At 35.4% G+C, this 27,101-nt stretch overlaps 3 protein-coding genes across 11 annotated transcripts; 1 reads left to right on the forward strand and 2 right to left on the reverse strand.

The window, feature by feature from the left end:
• Positions 1–970: 970 nt before the first annotated feature.
• Positions 971–21,077, reverse strand: SECA2 (Preprotein translocase SecA family protein). 8 transcript variants are annotated; one of them, XM_089783513.1, is made up of 37 exons: positions 19,450–21,077; positions 18,581–18,636; positions 18,159–18,431; positions 17,825–18,061; positions 17,269–17,388; positions 16,903–17,031; positions 14,873–15,007; positions 14,725–14,794; positions 14,570–14,634; positions 14,294–14,414; positions 13,838–13,929; positions 13,585–13,650; positions 13,381–13,445; positions 13,215–13,302; positions 12,937–13,002; positions 12,682–12,797; positions 12,198–12,288; positions 11,484–11,567; positions 11,286–11,378; positions 11,087–11,182; positions 10,894–10,979; positions 10,656–10,734; positions 10,398–10,511; positions 10,077–10,172; positions 9,944–10,007; positions 9,532–9,821; positions 8,285–8,340; positions 6,666–6,783; positions 6,498–6,578; positions 6,019–6,098; positions 5,024–5,078; positions 4,878–4,947; positions 4,564–4,753; positions 4,337–4,460; positions 3,939–4,013; positions 3,676–3,863; positions 1,792–2,533 (listed from the first exon to the last, which is right to left on the reverse strand). In XM_089783513.1, exons 1-36 carry the CDS (start codon positions 20,996–20,998, stop codon positions 3,699–3,701), a joined length of 5,355 nt encoding a protein of 1,784 aa, XP_089639639.1. In that variant the 5' UTR covers positions 20,999–21,077; the 3' UTR covers positions 1,792–2,533; positions 3,676–3,698. The 8 variants fall into 8 exon arrangements, 7 of the variants coding, with proteins under 7 accessions (XP_089639638.1, XP_089639636.1, XP_089639639.1 ...); XR_016351208.1 differs by lacking the exons at positions 16,903–17,031; positions 17,269–17,388; positions 17,825–18,061; ... (1 more) ...; positions 18,581–18,636; positions 19,450–21,077 and adding an exon at positions 15,121–15,415 and having other exon boundaries at positions 1,792–2,319; positions 2,450–2,533; XM_089783512.1 differs by lacking the exons at positions 1,792–2,533; positions 16,903–17,031; positions 17,269–17,388; ... (2 more) ...; positions 18,581–18,636; positions 19,450–21,077 and adding exons at positions 971–1,665; positions 15,121–15,415.
• A 24-nt stretch (positions 21,078–21,101) lies between these two features.
• Positions 21,102–23,437, forward strand: LOC110417126 (keratinocyte-associated-like protein). The gene is made up of 5 exons (XM_021429354.2): positions 21,102–21,248; positions 21,500–21,658; positions 21,900–21,951; positions 22,513–22,579; positions 23,088–23,437. The coding sequence occupies exons 2-5, from the start codon at positions 21,503–21,505 to the stop codon at positions 23,176–23,178; spliced, it is 366 nt and encodes a 121-aa protein (XP_021285029.1). The 5' UTR covers positions 21,102–21,248; positions 21,500–21,502; the 3' UTR covers positions 23,179–23,437.
• Positions 23,438–23,823: 386 nt separating this feature from the next.
• On the reverse strand, positions 23,824–27,060 carry APPR6 (Tetratricopeptide repeat (TPR)-like superfamily protein). Of its 2 annotated transcripts, none has more exons than XM_021428798.2 (4): positions 26,917–27,060; positions 25,006–26,583; positions 24,811–24,867; positions 23,824–24,342 (listed from the first exon to the last, which is right to left on the reverse strand). In XM_021428798.2, exon 2 carries the CDS (start codon positions 26,543–26,545, stop codon positions 25,103–25,105), a length of 1,443 nt encoding a protein of 480 aa, XP_021284473.1. In that variant the 5' UTR covers positions 26,546–26,583; positions 26,917–27,060; the 3' UTR covers positions 23,824–24,342; positions 24,811–24,867; positions 25,006–25,102. The 2 variants fall into 2 exon arrangements, with proteins under 2 accessions (XP_021284473.1, XP_089639806.1); XM_089783680.1 differs by having other exon boundaries at positions 23,824–24,376.
• Positions 27,061–27,101: the final 41 nt, after the last annotated feature.

Raw genomic sequence — 27,101 nt, forward strand, 5'->3', positions numbered from 1 at the left:
AATTTGTTGATTAACCCCAAATGAAAGAATATATGGCACACGTTTAATTTTAATGAATCGTTGTTTTATAATCAAATAATTAAACATCTATTCTCATTAAATAATTCATTAAACTACTTCGATACGTATATACATCTTTGATTTGTTATTCATTGTTATATGTAAAATTTTGTAATAGATAAAATAAATATTGTAAATTGTGAAAGTGACATAAACTTAAAAGAATAATGACCTAATTATTCATGCAATGACTCACAGGATCAAAGATGCAAAAGAGAATATGCTCTTCAAATAAAATAAAATAAAATGAAAAACAAAAAAAAAGTTGCATTGACTTGTGCTGTGGTTGCTGGACTAACATGGGTTAGTGGGCCTCTGAGTCCAAACAGCCCGGACTTTAGGTTACATTTTGTAGGCCTAGATAGGCATACTATTCAAAGCCAGCAAGCATGCTTCTTACCTGGGCCCAGCGGTCCCAAAAGTCTAATATTTCTTGGCAAAAGTCTGGAGAGAGCTGGGCCGCTTGGAGCCACGGAATCTATCGGTTCATCTGTTACGGTCCACGATAGTAATTAATAATTTAAAACCAATAATTCGATTTCTTTTTTTCTTAGTAACCAATAATTCAATCTATTTCATATTTATGTTACGAATCTAATATTAATAAGAGATGAAATATATATTGAGTTTATAAATAAAAATCTTTCTCCACTTGATAGGTATATTTTTTAAATTGAAAATATAAATTCGTGACAAGTGATGTTAAAATCTATTTAACTTTTCATTAATATGAAATTCTTCATAAAAGCTATTAGGATTGAAATAGACATGGACCAGTGCACAAGGGGTTGCACACAGATTAGGTAAATGTCATATATCCGTGCGATAGTTCTTAGATTTATGAGTAAGACTTTACTCTACCTGATAAACATGCTTTTTGGATTAAAATTGTGAAAACATGACATTTACTCTTAAATCAATAATATTTTATTTAAATATCTTAAATAAAAATAATATAAGATTATTTACAAAAACTTTTGAGGATCTTTCTTCTTTTGTGGACTTTCAGTCACTACAAGTGCAGCCAGATAGATAGTACAGCCTTCATGAACCCACCACCACAAAAATTCACCTGTCTCATTTTTACGGTGTTCTCATTCCTAAGGTCATCGTCCAAACATCCAACAATAGATAGTGACTTCGGCTTCTTCTAGGTCTATGCCTTATCAAGGGATGGGGGATCCCATTCTCACATTTTTGGAGAAAGGTTAACTCAAAGCATAAGGTTCCAACAAATGCGGTGTGGCTCTGTGCGGCAATCGGCATCATTCTTGGCCCACCGATCTTGAAACTGGATGCTGCGATCGCCGCTATTATACCTATTAGTACAATTGGATGGGTTGGGAGCTAAAATGCCAATCTTGGCGAGGCTGGTGATGGATGAGAAGAATTTCACGCCAGGACCATTCTACTTGGGTAGATCTAGAAGGCCAGTCTGCTTAGTAGCTTTCTTGTGGATATGCTATACCTGTTCAGCCTTTCTACTGCCAACTCTTTATCCTATCCGATGGAGAAACTTCAACTATGCACCAGTCGCTATGGGTATAGTTTTCGCAATGGTTATGCTTTGGTGGATTCTGGGCGCAAGAAAATGGTTTAAGGGACCTGTAAGAAACATAGGCACGATGATGCAGAATGGGGGAAGATAATGCCCTCTGATACATTGATTGAGAATAGTTTGAACAAGTTATCATACTCGTACGGATTGCTCAGCTGGTCAGCTATATGAACACAAAGAATGCCAGTGAAAACAGAATATAAGTCATTCAATTAAACTTAAATATTTTCTAGAATAAAAAAAAACTTAAATATGTGAACTTATTCAGTCTACTCAAAATTTCATATTCGCTTTTGCCGTAGTACATGATAAAAATTCCATGATCTCAATACATATATACATGCAAGGATGAACTTTGAGAAATGTTGATGGTATTGTACAACAGGCATGTTCTTCATTGATGATAAAATTCATGGTACAACCAAAGTCTTTGTAGAGCATTGCATTTGGCATGCTTCAAAAATGCAGGTCACTTCAAGAGCAGTGTGAAACTTGTTGGCCAAAAACATAGTGAGGTTATGTATCCCTGAGTGATATAAAGACCAATTTGTTGGGTCATTCTAATTCATTGGTACAGTTGCAGTTGTATCTTTCCAAAAAAATGGAAACCTTGTTCCTTTGAACTTAACTGAAAGACCATACACAATCCAAGCTCTAAATAAACCTTGTGGCTAGACATTATCCTGACTCCGTTGGCCACCCTGCCACCCAAAGAAGAGTACTACTTCTCAAAGCTGACAGGAGCACTTTCATTAATAAGCGACTAAAAATGGAATAAGAAATACACAATATGCTTGTCAGAATGGTCCTATGTTATCTCCTTCTGTATACCATTGATGAGATTTTGTTGCACTGTAGATCACTGAAGACACTGGCAATAAAACTTCATCCAATCCAAATGCACTAGATACATCCCTAGAGGGTGAACATAATCAACATCAACAGCCAACAAAAAAGGAAAAAGGTCTTATGGCATATGCTACAACATGAAATTTTACACATATCAATGAGGAAAAAATGATTGACTAAAAGAAAATTTAAAATTAATTAATTAAAAAAAAAGATAACCATAAGAATATAAGAAATAAGACTGCCTAGTTTAGATACTAACTGCATGTTTGGTTGGGGGAATGGAATTCAATTCCCCTTATTCTTAATCCTTCTTTAACACTTTGTTTGGTTGGAAGAAATGACTATTCCTTAGAATGGCCATTTAGGGAGATGGTGGAATAGCCAATACCAAGGCCATTGGTATTGACTATTCCAAGAGGGAAGGAATAAAGTAAAAAAATTAGTAGACACAAATACCCTTCACTAATTTTAAGAATTACCATACTATATAAAAGGAAATTTATTCATTATTTACAATTTCTTTTTCTCATATCTCCTTTCCTCACTAAATTAAAATGAATTTAAAATTAAAAGAAAAAAAATTAAAATGAATTTAAATAAAAAGGTTTAAGTTTTAATTATAAATTATAAAAAGAATATTTTAAACTTAAAAATTAAATTAAAATTGTAACTATAAATTTTTTATATTTTAATATCTCAAAAATAAAGAATAAAATAAAATAACAAATTAATGTTTTAATATAAATTATTAATATTTTAAATGAAATATAAATTATTAATAATTTGTAAATTAAATAAATAATTATATTAACATTTAAATAACAATTATTAATATTTTTAATAAATTTATTAAAACAATAAATATTTTAATTTAAAAATTAAATATCATAATAAATGATATTTTTGTCACTTATTCTTTAGTTATTTCTAAAACTATTCGTGCCAATCAAACATTGGAATAATTCATAATAACAATTCTTGTCCTAATCCATTCTCATGAACCAAACTTTAAAATAGCTATTCATCTCTTATTCCTTCGGAATGACTATTCCATTCCTACTCTATTCCTTCCTGCAAGCCAAGCACATCCTTAAGGATACAAGTCAATGATATTAAGTGGCAAACCTTCACGTAATCATACAACCAAAACAGTTCCAAAGCATGCCCATCTAGAAATTAGTAGACAAACATAAGCAGAAACAAACCTTAGCTTGATCAACATTTGCTTTTATGATAAAAATAGCTCTTGTGACTCCATAGGGGATGACCAATAATGCAAGAGTGATTCTACAGTTAACCTTCGCGTTGCACTGAGCATTGAGATAAAAAATCGACACCCATCAATTTTATATTCTTCAAGAGGATTTCTGTGCCCAAAACTTCTTACATTTACCTGTCAAAGAATGCCATAAGAGTGCATCCACATTTGACGCTGAAGAGAATAAAACAACATATTTAGATTAAGTACCGCAGAACTCAGCCTGTTCATGTTTACGAGATGATCCCTCCAGAAACAATCCAGAGTCTTGACAAGAACTGCTCTCTGAATTCCAATACTAAGAAGATTAGCAGCAAAAAAGGAGGAAATAAACAAGATCTCGGTTGACATATAAGCGGTAGTAAGAGGTAGGCTGAAAAGAATAGATAATTAAGAAAAGTTGTTGATATGAGCACTCTCAAGCACACATACTTCACTTTAACTAAAGCAAAACATGTGATACAATTACAAACATATTAAATAGAGTTTGGAAGGTGAAAGCAGTTAGGTAAAAGGAACACCCTGCCAAGGTCAACAGTAATTGTCACAGAATCAAGCCACGGAAACACAACTCGAGTTATTATAAACATGCAAAGGAAGCACCTGACCTCAATTTCTTTTATGTAAGCATCCTCATAACCAGATTCTTCTACGATATTCAAATATGAAGCAATCAAAATATCCCCAAGGTATTTGCGGAGAAGATTAGTCGTTGGCCGGTATCTCCCATTCCTAGAGTAGAAATATCAAAGGCTAGTATTCAATATCAAAATAGTCTAGAACTAAACTAAACAGAAAGAAGCTTAATGCTCAGTTAAATTTATTAATATTTTACTTTGTTGAATCATCAGAGCAAATAGCAAGCCAGCGCTTCAATGAAGAAATTTTTCTGCGGATTCCTCTAAAGCAATCTGGAGGCTTTGGCAAGTTTGGAAGGTGCAAATTGTCAATATCTACAGCATTTGATTCATGTAGCTGTTTAAGAGATTGGAGTAAATCTTCCTCTGTAATTGACGCAAATGAGTCTGCAGAAATTCCATGCAATAAGGAATTATGCTGATGTGGTAGGATGTAATTCCAGACCAATAAGTGATAAAATATGCCAAAAAGGTATGAAAGAACTGAGGTGGTGCTTAGAGATAAGCTCACCGTCCAGTAGCTTCCCTGCAATAGCAATGAACTCTTTCAAAAGCTTAGCCAAACTCCAGTATCTTGGATGCTACAGAATGGATTACCATGATTAGTCTTAAAAGAAGAGCAGGAGTAGACAGCATCTCAAGATAGAGACTCACTACCTGCAGCGGATCAGCATTTCCAAAGACAATTTCATCTACCACTGCTTGCATGTACCTATTGAGCAAATTTTCTCTTTTAATGTTACTAAAATTTTAAAACAGTTGATAAAAACTACACATTGTAAAGCAGAGGTCTGCCAGGCAACATACTAATAGTTGCCAGCATGATTTAGATATACATTAATAATATTTTACTGAACATAATGATGTCAAAGACACCTGTCTATAAAATGAAATCTAGCACAATACAACAAAAAATAATTGATAAAATCAAGCAAGAAAAGGTAGAAAGAGATACTAAAATGGCTATCACATATTCTCTACATTCTATAAAAGTATAAATAATGTTTGTGGTCATATACTATAAATTTCTTGTTGGTATGCATTGCTTAACTTGCATTACAGCTCCTATTTGCCAAAAATAACCCAGTTACATTGCGAGGGCTCTCTTCCCAAAGGAACTTGAATGACAGGGGAAAGAAGGGAGCTAACCGTGCAAGCAGACCAGGAATCTTGTTCTGCTCTGTTCTTTTTCTTTTTTCATTTTTCATTAGATTTAGATGAAAAATATCACACTGAACAACTTAAACTTTTATACATATGTCGTTATCCTAGTCAAAACTGAGTAAACACACACAAAAAATAGATGCACAATGAAAACTATAATTTGAAGAAAAAGTTGCCTGAATTTCACATGGCAATTTCTGATAAAGGCTCTTTTCATCATCCTAAATAACCTGGTTTCCAAAAATTCCGTCCCTGATATAGTTCAGACAACAAGAAGCATAATGGCATGATTGGCTTGCTTTCATATTGTTCCCATCCTCTATGACTTGCTATGACATGTTTAGGGTGTAAAACTTTGCGCTAAAAAATGAAAAAAGGGGCACTCATGTGCACTGGACCATGCGTGTTGGTGGACTGCAATTGAACTTGGGAAATCTACTACACTGGGTCACACCAACGTAGTTGCTACGTATCAGAATGATACTCACTGAAATGTATGTTGAGAACAACTTTCATTATCACCCGTCAAAATCAATTGCCTGAGGTCATAGACATGCTTTCTTTGAACCTGATAAAAGCAAACCAAAGAATTTAATGAGCTGATAATTGATGGTTGGTCCCCTACTTAAATTGGAAATTCAAGGATTCATTTCAGATTAAAAGTTACAATTTTTCTTGGTTGATAAATTGAAGAATTCAAATGGAAATCAATCACCAATACGTCTGCTAAATGAAAGGTATTAGTTAATAGAAAATAAAGAATAAAAAGTTGCAGTAACATCATTTTAAAGGATTTTGTAGATAATGTGCCTTATTCAATTAAAATAGCAAAGCAACCTACTAGATGGTCCTTTAAAAACTTCCAACACATAAATGAAGGTTTAGTCAAACTCCTATCAAGAGCAAGACCACATCAATAACTTAGGCAAGACATCCAAAGATGGCTTTGTTGTTTCCAAGCACATACCTCTAAAACTTCATCGAACTCAACCAGGCTCTTTCTTATGTTAAAGAAGTACTTCTCTGCATTGATTTGAAGCGCCAAAAGCTATAAATATAAAGCCATTTAAGTCAGTAACAAGAAGATGATGTTTAAAAGGCTTAAAGCTCTCAAACAGAATACATGAATGCATACCTGGCTTACAATCGCATCACCTTCAATAGGTATATCTTCATCATTTGTAATTTTTGAAATAAGTTTCACAGCCCACTCGGTATCAAAATTAAACTTTTGAAACATCTCATCTTGCAAGCTTAAACATCAATAAATAATCTATGAATATTCTAAACAATGTTAACTATACCATAAATGGAAAAAAGAAAAGGATACATATATAGAAGACGATTTTAGTTATTAAACTATTGAGAAGAAAATGTAAATTCCAGTGGTGTCATGACTGGGGTTTCCCCTAAAGAAAATCACTTATGAAAAAGCCAAGACGAGTGCACAATCATCAGATTCCCCATGAGTGCTGAAGTTTCATTTGACATGATATTTTTGATAAATAGCAGACGAAGTTGATGGTAAATAGTTTTGGACAAGACAGTGGCTATTATATGAGAAGCCAACTACCCCAAGAATTCATTCAGATTTACAATCACATTCTATTTATCTATCTCTCTGTTTCATCAAGTAAGTGATTACCTCATTTTCAGATACATGCTGCAAAGATTGTACGTTAATAGTTATTACTTACCCCAATGACAACCCTTCAGCCCCTATTCTCCTTGGGTGCAACGACAAGCATTTGATAAAAAAGCTTTCTTCCTACTATGTGCTGTTGGCAGTTGACTACATGAAATGGATTACACCATTGTCAGCTATTTATGACCATCTCCTGAATAGATCAGTGAAAATAAGGTCCTTTATTGCAGCCTCTATTCTCCAAATGATGCCTTCTTTGGTCTCCACCTCCCCTTTTTGGCATAGGCATACTCCACTGAGTCACATCTTTTATGGAAGCATTTTCAGGTATTTAAATCGCATGTCCAATCACCTTTAGTGCTTTTCCCACATTTTTCCCTCAATTGGTGCAATACAACTCCAACCCGTTTTAAGATGCACCAATTTTTTATCTTATCTTTCCACCCTCTCCCCCTCTACCTTGGGAACCAACCACAACAATTAAAATAAATAACTCTCTTCAACCTAATTTATATAGAAATCTCAGACTGAGATTCGGGCTGCATTAATTTTGTTGGGCCACCTAATTGACCATCTTCACCTTTATAATTACAACAATCTGCTTTTATTTAAAACCGAAAGAAAGGCTCAAAAAAAATTATTATTGGGATAGCAGACATAGATAGACAGTTCATAGTCCACAGACCAATTTCACTGAAAGAGGATTTTATACTATCCAACATTAATTACCTTAAAAGATCAGTTAAAAGAAGCCCTAAAATAGTGAGTCAAGGCTTTGTGGAAAACTATGGTAGCTCATAACATGTAGCAGAGATTAAACTAGTCCCCTAGAGCAATACCTGTAGAGAAAATCTATTCCTACATTGAATATATTGTTTTCCTATTTTAATACCACTTTATACCATATCTAATGGAAACGGCTTGGATGGGCCTGATAATGGCATGATGGACAAGAAAAATCATTCAACCAACCCCTAGTAACCTGTGCAGGCCTGCTAAATTGAGTGGAAATGGGCAGCACCAGTCTCATTAAGCTTTTCTTTTTAAGTTTTTTCCACAAAAGCCATTTGAGTCTTGATGACATAAAGAAATAATTACTGGCACACTACCTCACCATAAACCGTGTGGATCCAGGATCCCCTTGCCTTCCTGCTCTACCACGAAGCTGTGAAAGACCATTGCCATTGTTAATTTAAAATTAGAGTCATGTTTAAACTGCAATAAATAGCAAAGAAATAAAAGATACATAATCCGTTCTCTCCACCCCCAAAACCCCAAAATATGTAAAAACAAAAAACAAAAAAAGTTCTTCCTTAAATGAACAAGGTTAACAGTAATGCATTTTGTATAATATTCTATCAGGATGTATTCTGATGTTAGAAGTGCAAGCATTCAAGAGTAACATGAAGTGATTATCAAAGGAGATTAAAGGAGTATGTCATCTAATAGTCAGGTCATGATTATCACATATCAAAATTCCAATAAGAACACAATGCGTTCGAAAGTTAGTCATCCAAATTCAAAGAATATTATTTGTGCACCGACAATGAGTATAAAATAAATTTGGGCGTAATGAAATCTCATACTATAAGATTTATGACTTCCAAAATATACATGCACATTTATAAGTGTACGAGGATAGTGCATATCTTGTATTTTACATGCTACAAATGTGAACAAAAACATTGCTTCTAATGAAACTTAGAGCCTTGTCTTCATATACAGTTAGATCTAAATTTCTATCTTCTTAGAATCTAACCGTTTGGAAAATGGTGACATTTAGACCATTGAGAGTAAATGTGATGCATGGGAAACAAAAGTTTGTTAGTCAATTCAGAATATTTGGAATTTAGTTCAAACATTATGACAATGGAACTGTGTATAGATGGTTTTATTCCTTAATAAATGCCTGGAGTATGACCAACTGAACTATGAATTGACTGAATAAGCAGAAAAAGGAAAATCAATAACAAGGGATTGACTGCCACAAAGCAGTTCATTCAATCTAGAAAAGTATCTATCCAGAAAATAATTGCATCTTCATCAAGTAATACATACAATGAGACAATAACATATGCGATGGAAATGACCAATAGAAATCAACCTATTGATCGTTAGCTTTAAATGCAGGAATTGACATATAATAAATCAAACAGCTACATTGGATACTTGGCACTTCATTGTGATTATTTCGCTTGACATATAATAAATCAAGTTTGAGATTATTTCGCTTGCTTTAAATAGCAAAAATCATAGCAATTTTCTTAAAGCAAGACAGATACTTCAGAAATGCTAACTAACTCATGGTTTAGATGTAGCATAAATGATCATATCATTACTGCATTTAAGTAGTCACCTGATTATCTATTCTACGGGATTCATGCAAAGATGTGCCGATCACATGAAGCCCCCCAAGCCTTTTCACTTCAAACCCTTCTTTGGTGCAGTGTACTTCACAATCTTTGAGAACAGACAAATAAGTAATCGCTATAGAAGGGCCAAGAGGGTACATCTCGGACTGTTCATCAATAAGCTTCTGCAGCTCTTTCAAAGGCATTGACTGGCTCATTTCCACAGACTCTGAAATGATAGATTTTGCCTCCTGATATGTCCAGCTCTTTCCCTCACTTTTGCCAACATATTTTGCTGTTTGATTCACATTGAAAAGAAGAGTGGAATCAGAATAATTAAATATACATATCTATATCAATAAAATGAAGGTATAATAGGGAAAGCAAGCCTAACTAGAAGCTTTAAGAGTCACAAACCCATTAAGGCAGCCTTAGCTAACAAAGCCATTGATGATGGTCCAACCTTTATCTTTGACAACACCTATACCAAAATATTAATAAGAATCATGAATTTACTCCTTGCCAACTATCGGTGACAAGGAAGAATTACCTTTTTTGAAATTCCCATGTCATCGGCTTCAAGATTAGGAGCTTCTCTTGTTACAAATGAAAGCAAGCTGTCCTCTATAATTTCTCTTGCAAGCATCTTGATAAGGCATAACAAGTGGTGAATGTCACTTCATTTTCATTATATATATTTTGAGAAAAAGAACTCCAGAAAAGGAAGTCACACATGAAAAAGTTAAGAGAAATGTATACAAATGCATTTCATCAAAATTGCTATAAAATGATCTTGTATCATTCTAAGTACCTTTTCCCACATTACTAGGGGCACTAAACATAAAATGAATCATCCAACAGGTAGACTTACTTTTGGATTACCCCCAAGAATAATGTCAGTTCCTCTGCCAGCCATATTGGTAGAAATGGTTATAGCATACTTTCTGCCTGCTTGGGCAATAATTTCCGCTTCCCTTGCTGCATACTGATGGAATAAAAGGGAAAAAAACATACTGGTAAAAGAAGCTTGCATAAAGATAAAATGATTGGTGCCAAGCAAGAACTATAGCCCATAGAGTAAGCTGTACATCCAACTGCAAGGTATCAGTGAATTAAAATCTTAACAAACCTTGGGTCTTGCATTCAGGACATTGTGAGGGATATTTCTCTCATTCAGAAGATCGGACAGATACTCAGAGTTCTCAACACTGCATGAAGTAGATGATAGATCATATCTAAGGACCTTCTTGCCTTTTAACACTCTTAACAGATGCAAATAGACCAATTCTATTAACTATCCATACAATAGAAAGATTAAAAGAAAAGAGAAAAGGGTAAATCACATTAAGAGCTGCTGGAGAATTTACCTAGTGGTCCCAACTAAAACTGGACGGCCCTGTCTAAACATGTATTCCACTTCTTGACTAACATACTCCCATTTCCCTCGAGCAGTCTTAGGAGAATAAAAAAACCAAAATCAATCAAGAAAAACTGTAACAAGATCATCATAAAAAATAGAAACATTATTAAGGAAAATGCTACAAGTATTAAATGCCCTACAGCAAAAGCTTGTATGGGTAAATCTTTACGAATATTTGGAAGATTAGTGGGCACTTCAATAACAGGCATCTGGAACATTTTCAAGAACTCCCTCTCCTACAGACAAGAAGATTGCAATTTTTCATTTAAATTGCATTAGAAATTAGCAAAGGATTAATAATTAGAAATGGCCAAATATGGTGTACAAATCCATCCTTACTTCAGTTTTTGCAGTCCCAGTCATCCCTGAAAGCTTTGGATAGAGCTTAAATAGTGATTGGTAGGTGATTTGAGCCACAACAACTGAATCAGCCTAACAAGTATAGAAAAGTAACAACTTTGAATAGACGAATAAGATTTATATTTGATATAGGTCAAGACAAAGTTAAGACAACACTTTGCAGACATCATTATCTACCTGAATCTTCAGACCTTCTTTTGCTTCTACAGCCTGGTGAATTCCTTCAGACCATCTCCGTTTCTCCTCAACTCTGCCTGTCAGCTGCAGGGTTTCATAAATGTTTCATTGCCATCAAAAAAACAAAAGTTATATACTTAAACTTGCAAATTAAATGAAACACCAATAGCAATAAAATCCTTATCCTTTTCCAAGCTTTAGTCATCAATCTATAAGACATGATAATGTTCTACCTCAACAAGGTTTAATGAAACCAAGATGTCTTTACGACATAAAGAAATCAACTTTGCACCTAGTAATGTTTGTTATATATTAATAGACATTGGACTTTACAATTTGAGATTTTGGTAACCATCTGCCATAATTAAAGCTAAGTAATTAAGTAATTGAATTGTGCTATCAATAAAGAGCTCAATTTTAAAAAGCAGAAATCCCATTCTACTGGTAATTGCACCCCTGCAGTTCTAACTCTTACCACCGTTGTTTAGTGCAGTGATCATCATGTTTTGGCTGAAAAACGTAAAATGGTTTGTCTTTCGCCTGCCAGCTTGAGCTAGCACAGGCCAGCTAGACGGTTTGCAGGAAACTTCTTTCCGGTAATTACATACAATCATGGTAGAGTAATGGATAAGCAAAATATTACATAAATGAAATAAAAGAAGGGACTGGTACTGCAACAAAGACGCTGAAACATCAAAAATACTACACAAACACCTCATTGATAATGAGAGCTTTCCCATTTCTGACAATGTATTGGACATCTCGCCGATAAAATTCTTTAGCTTTCAAAGCATTCATCACAAATCTGCAACAATATAAAATTTAACCACCAAGTAAAACATAAAGGAAAAAAGCATAACATGAGACATGTATCGTGTTGTGCAATGGATCTTATTCAACCACCAGCAACACAGTAGCCGGGTACTTGGTTACAAATTCAGCCCAGAAAAGTTCTAATATACAATGAATGAAAGAAAGAAATCATTTTGCATTTGGTCAAACATTTTCTTTTGGGGCCTTTTAAAAGCATCATGTGTTAGTGAAGAGTTGAAATAAAACTGTGAGAAGTTGCCGACAGAGAAACGGATATTTGGAACAAAAAGTGTAAAGGACATATTGCTTATACCCTCAATAGTATCCATCATCTGTAACAAGGAAATTAAAGAATGACAACAACGGGAAAAGGGAAACTATTCACCTTGCCCAGGGATCATTTTCATCCCACAGATCATTCGTTTCAAGAGCCAACTCAGCAAGTGCAATTCCTTCTTCAGTCAACTCCACTGAATTATCTTTAAGCTCAATATTATAATGCTGTTAACAAAATTTATTAAAGAGAAACTACTTTAATTATTACCTTTCTGTAAAATAACTGTACAAGCTTACAATGCCAGCTGCATAGCAACAAAATATTATGGTTTAACAAAAGATGAAGACAAACAACTGAACTCACCAGACCCCTTGTTAGCAGCTCAGCCACTTTAGCAGCAACCGGATAACGCGCAGCGTCTTTACTAGCCTAGAACACAACAGAGAAAAGGCAAGGGGCTATTACAAGCTATTTCTACAACTTTGAGACTTTGTCTCAATGTTTCAGAACTTTTCACAGGCAATCTGTTAAACATTTTCTAAAAATAGCTCCCAACCAATTTTGTGATTCTAAAAATGTAGTATTACACACAGAACCCCAAAAAACAGTTAATCAACGAAGAAAGGCTAGTTTTATATTACCTCACCACTTATTAACAAAGGATTTCTTCCTTCATCAATGAGAACGGAATCAACTTCATCAACAATTGCAAAATGAAATGGTTTTGGCCTGTTTTTGCACAGTTTATTGCTAGTAGTCCAATAAAATAAATCAAAGACCGAATTGAAATAGGACTCTGACACATACCATCTCATCACAAGTTGATCACTATTTCCAGCAAGATTATCCCGAAGATAATCAAAGCCTAGTTCCTAACAACGTTCAAAAACAATGGTATGAGAAACAAGACATACAGAAGGGCAGGGGAAAGAGAAGGAGGGGGGAGGGGGGAAGAGAAAATGCATATGTGGTAGTCAACATCCAATTACACCACTCTAAAGGAACACTTACCGAGTTGTTGGTGTATGTTATATCGCATTGGTAGTTGATTCTCCTCTCTTCAGCTGTCATCCCCTTCTATATATGTAATCAAAAATGGGGAAGACTATTATAATTTGGAGTATATAAGTATATCAATGGTTATAGAGATTTGTTTCTCTTGCATAAATAAAATAAAACATCTGGTGGTTGACCCAAGTACATGTCTGTGAGAATATATTATTATGACACTTTCTAGAGCATTGCAACTCTCAGTAACAAATACCTGAATAAGCCCAACCGAAAGACCTAAGAAGCGATGAACTCGACCCATCCACTCAGCATCACGTTGAGCAAGGTAATCATTCACAGTTACAACTGTTAATGGCAAAAGCAACAATGTCAAATTTAAGTGAAAATTATGCATTACCATTTGGTCAACAAGAGCTTATGAAAGAGTAACATGTCGTAACCAGATTATCACTGCAATAAAAGGGAATTCAAAGGACTGCTGAGAATATAGTTAGAGGTAAAATCAGATCAACAATGCTGTCCCTTATGCTAAACATTTTATAATCCTTATATCTCGAAACTTTTATCTTAAAACGAATATCTGATATTCATATGCAAATGTTTGAACAAGTATCTCATTTCAAATTTATTTCAACATCACAGAAACCATAAAGAATAACATCTTTATAATAAATTTTTCCCCAAAAAAAGGCCAGGATACAAAGCCTACCATGGACACCATCACCAGTCAGTGCATTAAGATAAGCAGCTAATGTGGAAACCAATGTTTTTCCCTCCCCTGTTTTCATCTCAGCAATGGACCCATCATGAAGTACCGCTCCACCAATAATCTACCATTAAAAAACTTATACAATATTACCTAACTTCAAATGAATAACAAATATACTTGTATACAGTTACATAATCATAGGTGCATGATCACACAGTATCCATGCAAGCATTAAGCCACACATGCTGTTGTCTGTAAGCATAAAAAGATCAAGACCTGCACATCAAAATGGCGCATGCCAAGCTTCCTTCTTGCAGCTTCCCGAACAACAGCAAATGCCTCTGTAAAACCAACAATAAAAGGAGCATTAATTTTCATATAAATTTCCATAATTTCATCCCTCTTGAACAGAAGCATTAATAAAAACTAACCCGCTTGAATATCAGAAAGACTATCCCCTTGACTCAACCTTTTCTTAAACTCAGAAGTTTTAGCAGTCAGCTACAAGAACAAGCACGACCATTATTCCAATGACCCAAACAAAAATGCGAGTAATCGATTGTAAACAAGCTGACCAACCTGCTCATCAGATAGCCTCTGAATCTCTGGCTCCAGTACATTAACAGAGTCGACAAGACGAAAATAATCTCGAACAACCCAGTAGTTTAAGCTAATAAAATCACCCAAAGTCTTCTTAAAACGACCCAAGTCCTCCTGAAACAAAACAAGAGAGCATCAAAATTGAACAGCAACTCCACGCAAACAAAAAATCAAACAGCTGGTCAGCAATTGAGAACAGTAAAAAAAGATGAGACACAAAATGGGACCTTGAGAGATGCAGCTATAGGCGCTTGTCTATTAATATGTTGTCGTCGAAGGCTGAAGAAAGAAGGAGAAGAGGAAGGGAAGAGGAAAGAGGTGGTGGGTTTTGTACAAGGGAGGGTTTTCCGTTGAGGGAGGGGCTTTTGGGTGAGGAAAGAAGCGTTGAGAAGAGAAGGCAATGTGGCCATTTGGGAAGTTGTTTGTTGCCGTTGGCTTATCCTATGAGCTATGAAATCATTTGGCTGGAGTTTTCTTCTTGCATTTTAAGCTTTGAGACCACCTTTCCTTCATTAGAAGCCAAGCGATGAAAAAAAGGAAACGAACTATAAATAAATTGCTTTTAGGATTTCCATGTTCCCCGCCAAAAAGTACTTTTTTCTGTTTATTTACATCAATGCCATACCATTTGTTTCCTTTCATATCTTATTTTCTTGATCTAATGTAAATATTTGTCAAAAAAAAACATTCTAGCCTAACTTAAAACAATTTGTCCATTATTAATGTGTTTTATTTGACTTGATACAGTTTTAATTTAAAAATAATTTATTGTAGCTAAATTATTTTAAATATCCAATAGTTTTACCTTCTATGAATTAATTAGGATTAATTTGATCATTAATATAAAAAGTCAAAATTAAATAAAAAAGTCATTCATCTCGAATATTTACCATATTTGACAAGATAAACAAAGTATATGTATTTGCTAGAACAATTTTCTCTTATTTTATTACTTTTTATTCTAATGTTGTTATGCATTTACTTGCTAAATAAGAAACCTTTATTTGTTTTATTCAATTAAAATCCTGTTTTTTTTTACATATTTAACTTACCAATTTCCTTTAACTTACCTTCAATTAATTGAAAATAACATAATTATATTGATATGTTTTTAAAAGAGAAAGACAGTGCAACATGAAGCAATTTTGAGTCAATGCAAATTTTTATTCAATAAATTCATTTTCTTTCTCAATGACAATATTATTCATTGAATTTTAGGCCATAAAAGAAATAATAATAGTAATAACCGTAAAAGAAATAATAATAATTTTAGGCCAAAAGAACATTTAACATTCTTGAATTCTCTCTGTTTTTTTGTAATAATCTTTTATTTCCTTATATAAATATTTACATTGTATTTCACACATTGCAACGCAAAGCCTTGCTTCCCAAATATAACAATCGGAAAAAAGGGGTCAATCCATGTATTTGCTAATTTTAGTTATCCTGGCTTGTGATATAACAACTTGAGCACTACAGGTTCTACAATCTACAAATTGGTCCACTGACACCAACAGATATACATGTGTTGAGAGTGAATAGCCACCAGTTCCCCGTATGCATGTATTGGTATATTTTTCTGTACAAAGTTCATCGTAGAAACCTCTTGGTCCTGAAAATCAAGGTTTTGCTAAGTGCTTAACCAAGATTATAGAGCAGAGAACAACAGCAATCCCAATGAGACTTTGATCACTTCCCATAATAGTATACCTGCATAATCAGATCAATGTTAACTGATCCAGCAATTCATCCATTGTTGGAAGGAAAAGAAACAAAAGACGGTAATCAGAAACATAAAACCAGCAAATTTCCTTTTCATTCTTGGTTTATACACGCGTGCGTAGATTAAAGCCTACTAACAGAAACAGGGGAGTCTCTCTTGAGTTAAAAACTCATACTTCAAAACAACCAAGCGGTTATTTGTGTAAAATACACATTGGACTGTCATCTCCCAATCAATGCTACAGAAGGAGAAATCCTCATGAAAATATACAAAAAGATGTACATACCTTAACAGTCCTATCACCAAAACCTACAAAAAGCTTCCCTTCCCAATATGATAAAGCTGTTATGACAGAATCACAAGGAATTGATCCAATAGGTCTAAGGTCCACCTGAAAATCATCTCCAGCTAATTCCTGCAACTCAATTACATTAATGATATTGTAAATATAAACATAAATTAAAAAGAATCTGCACCAATCAATTCAACAAATTTAAAATAAAACATGAAGTAAAAACAAACTTAGATGTAAATGTAATAATAGAATAAAGTTTACATAGGTTAATATCCCCATCAAAGCTGCCTAATTCAGAGGCACACAAGGATCAATTAGTGAAGTCTAAACAAATACAATGACAGGCTGTGTTCAAACCTGTGCCTTGATGGTCCTGTCCCAACTTCCTGTAAAAAGCCACTTCCCCTCCAAGCAAATAGTAAAAATGGCACCATTGTGTATTTGTATAGATTTCCTAAATACATCATCCCTCCAGATCTGAAAAGAGGCAGAAAGGATGGAAACAGACTCAAGAAAATACATGGAAAAGGAAAGAAGGGGTGGGGAAGGGGAGAACAGCAATCTGCATTTGGCCTTTTCACATGGAGATGACAAGCTAATAGCAACACCCCATTGCAACTTTGCAAGTTTATATATTCCACCCTAGAGTTTCTTATAAGATAAATGTTTCCTTTTGTTTCACAATTTATAATACATTTGATGACAAAGCATTCAAATAAGACTTTTAGCATTCGTGCAAGGTAGTTTCAGGATGTGGATATTGGCATCATTCTATCAACTATCATTTGGTACAATGTTATTCTATGACAAGCCATGACTGCAATGTGACATCAATTCATTTCCATGAAAAATGTAAATGCACATAAGAATACAAACCAAGACCAATTCAAGAGCAGTTTGAAGAACAAAGAACCTTAACAGATCCATTTTCGTAAGTAGCAACAAGCGTATTCATGTCAGCTGCAAGAGACAAGACAGTGGTCACAGATCCCAGTGTGTCTTCCCCTAAAACTGTCAAAAGACTGTGATCACTTAGACTCCATAATCGAACAGTTCCATCCCAACTCCCACTGTAAAGAACTCCATTACTCACTGCTAGCGTGGAAACTACAGATTTATGGCCACTCATAGAGCATGAAAAGGTGCCATCCTGGAATAAACAGCAAAGCAAGGTTCTGCATGACCATCTAACATTTCACAAGGAGAAGACATAAGCAGTGCAGATCACTGTAAATTAAAGAAGATACCCGCAGTGACCATTCTTTAATCAATTTATCTCCACTTCCAGTATATAAATATCCAATCTCTGAAATTGCCAAAGCATGAATTCCACTGTAACGCCAATCCTTTTCCTCGTACCATTTTTTCAATGGCTCTTGTGCAAAAGGGGTACTAATGCTCCATACAAATATACCACCACCACTATCACCACTAATGCATAATGGCTGTTCTTCATCCACACAGACAACAGCCATGACTTTATGCTCATGGCCTCTAAATGTATGCAAATGAGAGTAGTCCTGTAAAAAGATGCAGGAAGGAACTGATTCAAAAGGAGCCAATAATCCAAGTTAAATTACTCACGGAAAAATTACAAGTACAGAGTAATGTTGAATTTTAACCATACAAGTAGAGCCACTTGAATAAATGGTGAATTAAGAGAGAATACCTGCAGAGACCATACTTTGACTGATTTATCAAAGGAGGAGCTAAACAGATAACCACCTACAACAGAAGGGAAAAAAAAAAATCAGAACACAGCTCCTAAATTACCTAAGACTCAAAACCTCATTTCAAACTATCTGTGTGAGGAAGATCTGAAAAACCATCAACATTGAAAAGAGAAATAAACAGGGAAAACAACATAGTTTAACCAAATACCATTCAATTTAAGGTTCCAAGAGTTATTCCAAGGATCATGGTGCATCCATGAGAAGAGGGGACAATGAGAGGAACATCATATATCAAGCACTTGTGCAAAGGAAGAAATTATGTTTTTTGATGTAGCAAATCCACAACACCCACCCCCACCCCAAACCCCAAGGGGCCACAACACACTCGCCCACCCCATAACAAAAGATCCTTGTGATGCAAGTAATTAGTAACTGTGCTTACATTTCCCTTAGCAACTATGCAACAGCAAATGCGAAGTTAAAAATTTTGAATGCACATGGATTTAAAGACCTTAGGCTTGTAAAGTTCATAAATACAGAAGCCATACCACAGTATCAACTACTAAGAAGCCGTTCCATCATTTGGGTAGGAGAGATTCCTTTAATTCCATTGATAGCATGGAAATGTCCCATTTTTTACCATTACTCAGAATTGAAGCAATTTCTAGGAACCACTTAGGCTCTGATTCTTGAAAATTAAGAAAGATGGCACAAATAACAAAGATACATTGAACTCTAAGTTTCAGCAATATGTTGCAATTTCTTACCATAAACTCAACAAACATCTATGATAAATTGTCAGGTAGCATTAAAAAGTACCAAAATGAAGCACATATGTCAAAGACAGAGACAAAAGAAGTTATACCTGCAACAGCTAATCCTGTAACACAATCAAGATGGCCTTGCAAATCTTTAGATTTAATGCTTCCCTCTGTGAGACCAATAACCATATTTGCTGCACCATTTGTTTCCATTCCTTGTGACACATCTTTTTCCTGTATTTCAATTCTTTCCCTGGACAACAGAAACAATTTTCCAACAACTAAGCATCGGCCTCTATTCTCATCATAACTTGCTCCATCCAATTTGACCATTTTATCAAACTGAGGTTTAATAACCAGCTCCCTAATAAATTTCCACACATCTCTCACAAGTGAACGATTTTTTGGATCAAACTCCAAACATTTACAAAGAATCTGCTGCAACGACACATATTCTGAACCAAATTTAGTTCCCAACAAAGAGCTCACTTTCTCCATCAAACTCATGTAAGCACTTGAACAATCCAATTCACGATCTTCACTTCCTTTCACAATAACATGACACATATAATCAACCAACTCATCACTAAAAACTTCCCCAACGAGAATCCTAAGCAAAATACAACATAACAACCAGACATCCGAGCTATACCTTATTGAATATCTTGAGCTACCACACTCTACCACAATACCCTCTTTCTCCAACAGCTCAAGCAACACCTCAGGGCTAACAAACACATCCCTTTTAAACAAATCTTTTATCAACAAAACAATTTCTCCATCACCAATCTTTTTCCCGCTAGAACCCACCTTTGCAACAACTACAAGAACTTCCCTTCCAATCAATAACACCTCACACAAATTAAGACATACGTGCCCAAAATCATCAAACTGAAAGCAAGAAAAACCTAAACAACCAGCAATTAACCCTTCTTTATGTAAAGCAATAAATGCCTCACATATTTCCATACCTATCATTGCAAAATTAAAAAACCCATCCTTTTCAAAACCACCCAAGTTTTTATCCAAAAAGTTCCCATATTCTAGCTTCTCACTCACTATATACAAAATCCCATCTCCAAGATCACCCCATAAACCCAAAACCCTACAAATTCTACCACTTTGTTTATTAAAAGCACTTAAAACTAAACCCAACTCCTCTCTTTCCTCCTCCTTCATTCCACTCAAACAATCCATGACTCTAACAAAATAGCCAGCCGTAAACCCAGAACCACCCTCATCCCCACTTGAAAAAGACCCAACAGCCAAAAGACTTACTTTTTGTCTCTCAACAGCGTCGGTAGGGAGAATGTAGATTTTCCAATTGGAGTAAAACTCGTCTGACCAAGACCGAGGGAGGAAAGGGACACGGGAGTCATGTGGGGATTTGTTGACGTGTTTCCGGGTACTTCCAGACCCGGGGATGAGTCTGAGGAGGTCGATGTTCTTGGGGAGAGTCGTGGGGCCCTCTGGAGGGTACTTGACGAGCGCAGTACACGCGGGGCAGCGGATTGCTCCCGGGAGCTTTTGGGGGAGGTTTACAAGGCAGGTTTCGCACACCGTGTGGCCACACGCGAGCACCCGCGGGATTGCACACACGCCGTCGTACGGTTGCAAGCACACAGGACACTCCGGTAACTCCTGCGACTCCATCACCCGACCGAGGAAGTAGAAAAGCTTCGTCCCTTTTAAACGTTGTGCTTCAAACGCACCGTTTCATTATGACTAAGACTTTCCTTTTGACATTTTTACCCCTGAAATTTTCAGTTAATACCATAATTACACTTCTTTTCACTAGTTGCTTTTAATTTGCATTTTTACTTCCCTGTTTTAGTCTTTCTCTGAAATTTTGAAGCTTCGGCAGAGCAACAGAGAGGGATCGGGCGTAGCTAGGGTTTAAAAGGTGCGGCCTTGAAATTTTGAAATTTCTTTTGATATATATAACTAGCACTTCTTCAATTTTTTTTTATTTTGATCTGTTTGTGAAGCTGATTTCCAATTTTATTTAATGAGATCCGAACTGCGACATAGATAAGATTATGATTCATCAAGGGTTTATCTAAATTCCACATTTCAATTTTTTATGTTTCCAGATTGTTAATTACATTTCCTGAGAGTGTTTCTGAAAGTTGTTTGTTTTAATGCAACGAGTAGGCCATGGCAGGATCAGGGAGTTCGATGCTGTATTCGTTTCTTCTATTTACTGTCATTCTCTCGCTCCAAGAGATGTATAGAGGGAAGTTAGCGTCGTCGGAACTGTTTACAATCCTTGGAGGATTCATCAGCTCCCTCTTGTTTCTTGTATCACTAACGGTGAGTCCTAAAGGCCCAGAAATCGACTCCTTTTCTTATTAATTTTCACACCCTGAAATGCAGCCCGCGGTTTTATGTTCTGATTTATGGTTTTAGGTTGATTACATAATGTACTTGCCAATGTTGTAGACCCCAACTAATTACGAGCTGAGCTATGAAAACCGAATTGCATTCTATTGTGTGACTTATTTAACTTGATTTACTGTGATAATTTGTATTTGCTTGCCTTTTGTTCTTTCAGTTCATTGGGAATTTCCAGGAAACATGTGGGATGAGGACTGGATGGGGTGCTGGTGAGTTTACAGAGGCTTTTTCTTTTCTTCTTAATTATTTATGATGAGATATTATCTAAAGGTCTGAGAAAATGAACCTTTAACCTTTTTATAGTGTTCTGCTCATTTCACTTTCCCTGGTGAAAATGTAGCATGCATACCTTGCTGCTCAATCCGATGCACATATCAAAGATGTGTGTGTATGAGCCACCATGATTAAGATTGTGCACATGAAGCTGTGCATTCTCGTTTCATGAGATTCGCTACTGAAAATTTAAACAGTAGAAAGAAGCTTAGGAGGCCATAATTTTTGTAAGAAAATATTTTCTTGTGTTGTTAACAGCTATTGAAGTTCATGAAAACCTTGACATCAAATTTTTTTTTTATGGGAAGAAACCACTATTAATTTTCTATTAATCAGGTTTATTCTTTCATGGAAAATGGAATTTAAGGATCCATCTTAATAACTAGCGCTTTGTCTTTGTTCTAGCATATTTTCCAATGCACTACGTTATCTGCTATAAGTATTTGTTGTTTTGTAAAGAACTCAACTTGAATTGCGCATTGTTTTCTTTTGGGCAGTCATATTAGCAGAAGCAGTTGCACTGATTGCTGCTAGCACTGTTCACCGAGTTTGTATCACAACATGGTAATGTTAAGATGTGACTTATTATCTTTTATTGCAAGCTCCTACCATGTCATGAGAAATTCCTTTTAATCCATTAGCAGCATGGTTTTTTAAGTTTAGATTATGTTGAAGGAAGAAAATGTTTAAGCAAGTCCACGTATAATTAAGAAGCTATCCAGTGTAAGATAGAAACTGGTAGTTTTTGTTGAAAATGTCTCTTTCATTGTAGAGCTGGGGTGATGGATTTGACACTTCGACTTCCTTATGGAGACAAATTGTAGGCTTATAGCTACACAAACACAAACACGAAAGTTTGTTCTATGCTGTGGAACAAGGGCCCATTTAAGCATAAAAACCTAAAATTATTTGAGTTGGAATAATTACAGCTTGCTCGGTATGAAGGTTTCAGTTTGTGAAAAGAAGTTTTACAAATAATCTGTATCAATTAGAACAACTAATGGCAAATCAGCACTGTGTTTTGCAAATTTATATACTAATGACTGTTTTCATATTCTTGTGTTCAATGCAGTTTCTTGTTCTCAGCTGGATTACTTTATGAGATCAACAAGATTTCAGGAGTGACGCTTTCTAAAAGTGAATCAAAAACAAAGAGGCACTGAGTTGAAGCATAATATCTTTTCAACATAGTACAATATTTCATTGGAATGTTACCTCTTTGTGCTATAAGGACTAGATGCAATCAATAGCCATCAGTGATGTGAATTTAGAAATTTTCTTAAGGACATAATTGCTTGTCATTTGTTATTGTCTCCAAGGACTTATACAGGGTGATGGGACATAGATCTTCTCCCCATTCCCTTTGTCACCCTTTATTTCCTTTGAATGAAGAATTTTGAGCATCATTAGTGTTTCTTTGTCCATTTTGCTTTGGTGCCATTTGTGCTAGACTGCTAGCTAAAGTAGTCTTGCGGAAGTGCTCTTATTAATGAAGTTAATGAAAACAAAGTATCAGTCATTTCCAGTTTGTATCAAGCAAATGGGTGTGCATGTTCATGCTGGCACGGGCAATGTGAAGTTAGGTTGAAGAACTCAAGGCTCTTAAGTGTAAATCGGTAATCAGATGTTACCTTCGAGATTCTAAAGAAGACTGGTTCTACAGGAAAAAGAAACACGGTGGTCTCTCACCAACGGACTGGTTCTGATAACAAAGAAAAGAATAAAAGGAAAAGCCGGCAAGAACCTTTAAGTAAGATCGTAATGCCATTAACGATAATCTTAAAGAATTAATAGCAGAGGCAAGATAGTTCACTAAATATAAATCAGCCGGATGGGTGAGTTCAATTCTTCTCAACTCCCATTGACATTGCCAAATGGGCAAAAGATCAAACAATCAGGCTGCATCCACAAGGATACAAGTCCCACAACTCTATGACCCAAGTCACTACACTCAAGTATCATTCAAGAAAGCATTTACAAATTCTTTTGCTTGCCTAACTGCCTATAACAAGTTTAAAACTGATTCTTTTAGCATCTAAAACATAAGAACTGATCAAATCTTTGCACCAAAAGGGCTGATTTGTTTTATTTGCCTCTTAAAAGAACCCCTGACCTCCTGGGAACCCAAGCATGCACTCACCATTACATGATTACAATAACAACGCCCAAAAGGCCAAATGGCAAATTACAATCCTCTTCCTCCATTTCATCAGTTACCATAGAGTATAGACAAGAAATCGAGCTAAACTTGCTTGCAACTCCTCCAGCTGGCCGCTATATAATGCTGCAATATGTCTAAACTGCATATCAGAGTTTTCTGGGACAATCTGTTTCATTCCATAGAGATTTCATTGCTTAGACCTTCAAATAAATGTAAAGTATAAACAATTAAATAACAAAATATAATAGTTTCACAAAAATACTTGTGTCTGTTAGAAAAATCACTATCGTTAGGCCTTGAAGTACTAAAAACCACATTGGTTGTCAAATCACGAAAACCTCAAATGCTGTAACTAAATTCTACCATGAACATATGAGCGTACAGTGAACTTTAGCACACTGTCCAGCATTAACCTATCACCATTCTTAAGAAAACATTAATTGAATTTCTAAAACATTATTCCAAGCAAACAATCTAGTTAGACATTTTCTTGTAACTAGAAAGGGAAAAAAGCAAGGCTACTCCTTATGACCTGGGGGGGTTTGGCGCAAGGTTAGTTTCACATCCAATAATTTTTATTTCAACATCTAATTCAAGATTTAGAGGTAATACACAAAACTGTTTCAATATTTACCTGTTCCCTTTCTTTTGATATCTGGAGCAGCACTCCTCCCCACCCTCTTCATGACCTCTATTTAAAAAAAACAGATATTATTTTATCAGAAGGCAAGAGTGAAAACAAAAAAGTACACATGTGTTCTTTCTTTTACATGTGTCACAACCAAAAGATGTCACCATTTTAGATGAAAATTAAAGAGAGACAAATTACCTGCACAAACTGATATGGTCCTTTTAATATCACGTGGTAATCACACATTTGAATTTCATATGCTCAGCATTATCAACAGCTGAAAAGGCATAATTCTTCAATCATATAAAGGCTCCTTGATCAGGAGGTTCATTTTCTCCTGAAGAAATTTGAGTACATCTTCTCTTCCTTCTTTTATAAGCAATTGTCTTAACCTCCCAAATGTCAGACCTGAGGGCTGAATCCCCTTTTCTAACATCTCTTCCAGTAAGATACAAGCCTTAGCAGCATTGCCCTTCTCACATAATCCATGTATGAGAACTGAAAATGTGTGCATGCTTGGGATAAACTGCTTCAACCTCATGTACTTCCACACTTTAAATGCCATGTCTAACTCATCTCTATCACAGAACATCTTTATCATTATTGTATATGTGTCAGCATCTGGTTCACATTCTTTGACCATCCTGCGGAACACCTTAAAAGCTTCATCAGTCTCTCCACGACCTATCAAGCAGTTGAGAATGATATTGCATGTCCTTGCATTTGGTACCACACCCTTGGAATCCATCTCATTTAAGACCCTATACACATTCTTTAATTTGTTTACTTTACAAAATGCACCAATCAGAGCATTATACACAACCACATCTGCCTTGATTCCATTTCTTTCCATGTCTAGGAATGCGTCAACAGCATCTTCAATTCTGTTTTCTATCCCATAAGTATGGACCAAGACGCTATAAATAAAAGAGGTTGGCCTGCAGCCATTAGAATCCATTTCCCTGACAATCTCAATAGCTTCATCTACCTTCCCTGTCTTGCAGAGAATGTCAACCATTATACCATAGGTCACAATATCAGGGTCACAACCCATGTCAACCATTTCTCTGAAGATCTCCCTAGCCTTTGGCAAATTCGGAGCCCTACCCCATCCTTCAAGCAAAATACTATAAGTTTTTGAGTCTGGCACAAATCGATCTTTCATTTTATCAAAAATCTCTTGCGCTTTTCTCACATTCTTGGACTTACACAGGGTACTTAGTAAGCCATTAAACGCTGCCAAATTTGGTGGCACATCATACTTCTCCATGATATTAAACGTATAAACCGCCTCCTCCACCTTCTGAACCCTCGCATACCTTCTCATTATAATACAAAATGTCTCAACATTCAACATGCTTTTATTCCTCATTGTATTCACCAGATCCCACATGATCTGATACTGCCTAATCTTAGCCAATGATTCAATCATGGTATGATAAGCCCTAATACTATGCATATAATTCCGCTGCTTCTCTGCCCACTCAAAAAATCTGTAAGCCAGCATCCCGGCATTCTCAAACCGCTTAAGAACATCCTCCACTACTTCAGGTGAAACCCTTAGCCCACTTTGATCAAGAGCCGTATTGAGCACCACTGGAGAAGAAGACATCATGATTTTACATATTTTTTTGCCTGTATCTAAAGCATCCCTTGTTGGTTCACTTGAATAGGATCTTCTTACCAATACAGTCCATCCCAACAATAATTTGTTATGGCATTTGAAGCCTTTGATCATTCTTCCTTTTTGAACTTCAATTAAGAATCAGAGTTCACCTAAATTACAAGAAACAAAATAAAAGTATTAAAACTTATGAATAACATCAATGCACATAAAGATTTGAATAAGCCAAAATTCATAAATTTTAATCCAGTTTTCAAATACCCAGATTGGAATTTCGACTTATCTCTTAAGGGCTAGAGAGAATTAGCGTTAAAAACGAGTGATGGTTACTACTTTTCTGTAAAGCTAATGCTACCTATGCAGTTGGCAACGACTAAAAAAATTATTTAGCATATAGAGGAAAAAAAGATTGATGAAATCAAATCTTACTAGACAGAAAGATATGAGAATTCTTCAAAATGAAGAAAGGAAGCAGAAAATATTACCGGTGAGGCCGTCCTAATTGGCGTCGCCGTCGGGTAGGAGGGGAGTGAAGGAGAGAGGTTCTCAGGTTCTAAATTTTAGGATAAAAAAAAAAAAACGGCGCCGTATATCTGGTAATAAAACTTCTAAACACTTGCAGGTGAAATTAAATAAATAGAACTTCAATCAAGCCCAATTCTCAGCCAGA

The sequence above is a fragment of the Theobroma umbraticum genome, unplaced genomic scaffold (genome assembly GCF_002168275.2).
Source record: "Theobroma umbraticum cultivar Fairchild unplaced genomic scaffold, ASM216827v3 scaffold_51.0, whole genome shotgun sequence".
Taxonomy (NCBI): domain Eukaryota; kingdom Viridiplantae; phylum Streptophyta; class Magnoliopsida; order Malvales; family Malvaceae; genus Theobroma; species Theobroma umbraticum.

Excerpts from the sequence above, each read along its gene's own strand:
- APPR6 (XM_021428798.2), bottom strand. The coding sequence starts at position 26,545 with ATGATCAAAGGCTTCAAATGCCATAACAAATTATTGTTGGGATGGACT.
- SECA2 (XM_089783513.1), bottom strand. The coding sequence starts at position 20,998 with ATGGAGTCGCAGGAGTTACCGGAGTGTCCTGTGTGCTTGCAACCGTAC. Across the intron at positions 13,930-14,293 it reads GACTGGTGATGGTGTCCATG|TTGTAACTGTGAATGATTAC; the intron begins GTAGGCTTTGTA and ends TGCCATTAACAG. Across the intron at positions 10,173-10,397 it reads TTCTTGGGGGTAATCCAAAA|ATGCTTGCAAGAGAAATTAT; the intron begins GTAAGTCTACCT and ends TGCCTTATCAAG.
- LOC110417126 (XM_021429354.2), top strand. The coding sequence starts at position 21,503 with ATGGCAGGATCAGGGAGTTCGATGCTGTATTCGTTTCTTCTATTTACT. Across the intron at positions 21,952-22,512 it reads GAGGACTGGATGGGGTGCTG|TCATATTAGCAGAAGCAGTT; the intron begins GTGAGTTTACAG and ends TCTTTTGGGCAG. Across the intron at positions 22,580-23,087 it reads CGAGTTTGTATCACAACATG|TTTCTTGTTCTCAGCTGGAT; the intron begins GTAATGTTAAGA and ends TGTTCAATGCAG.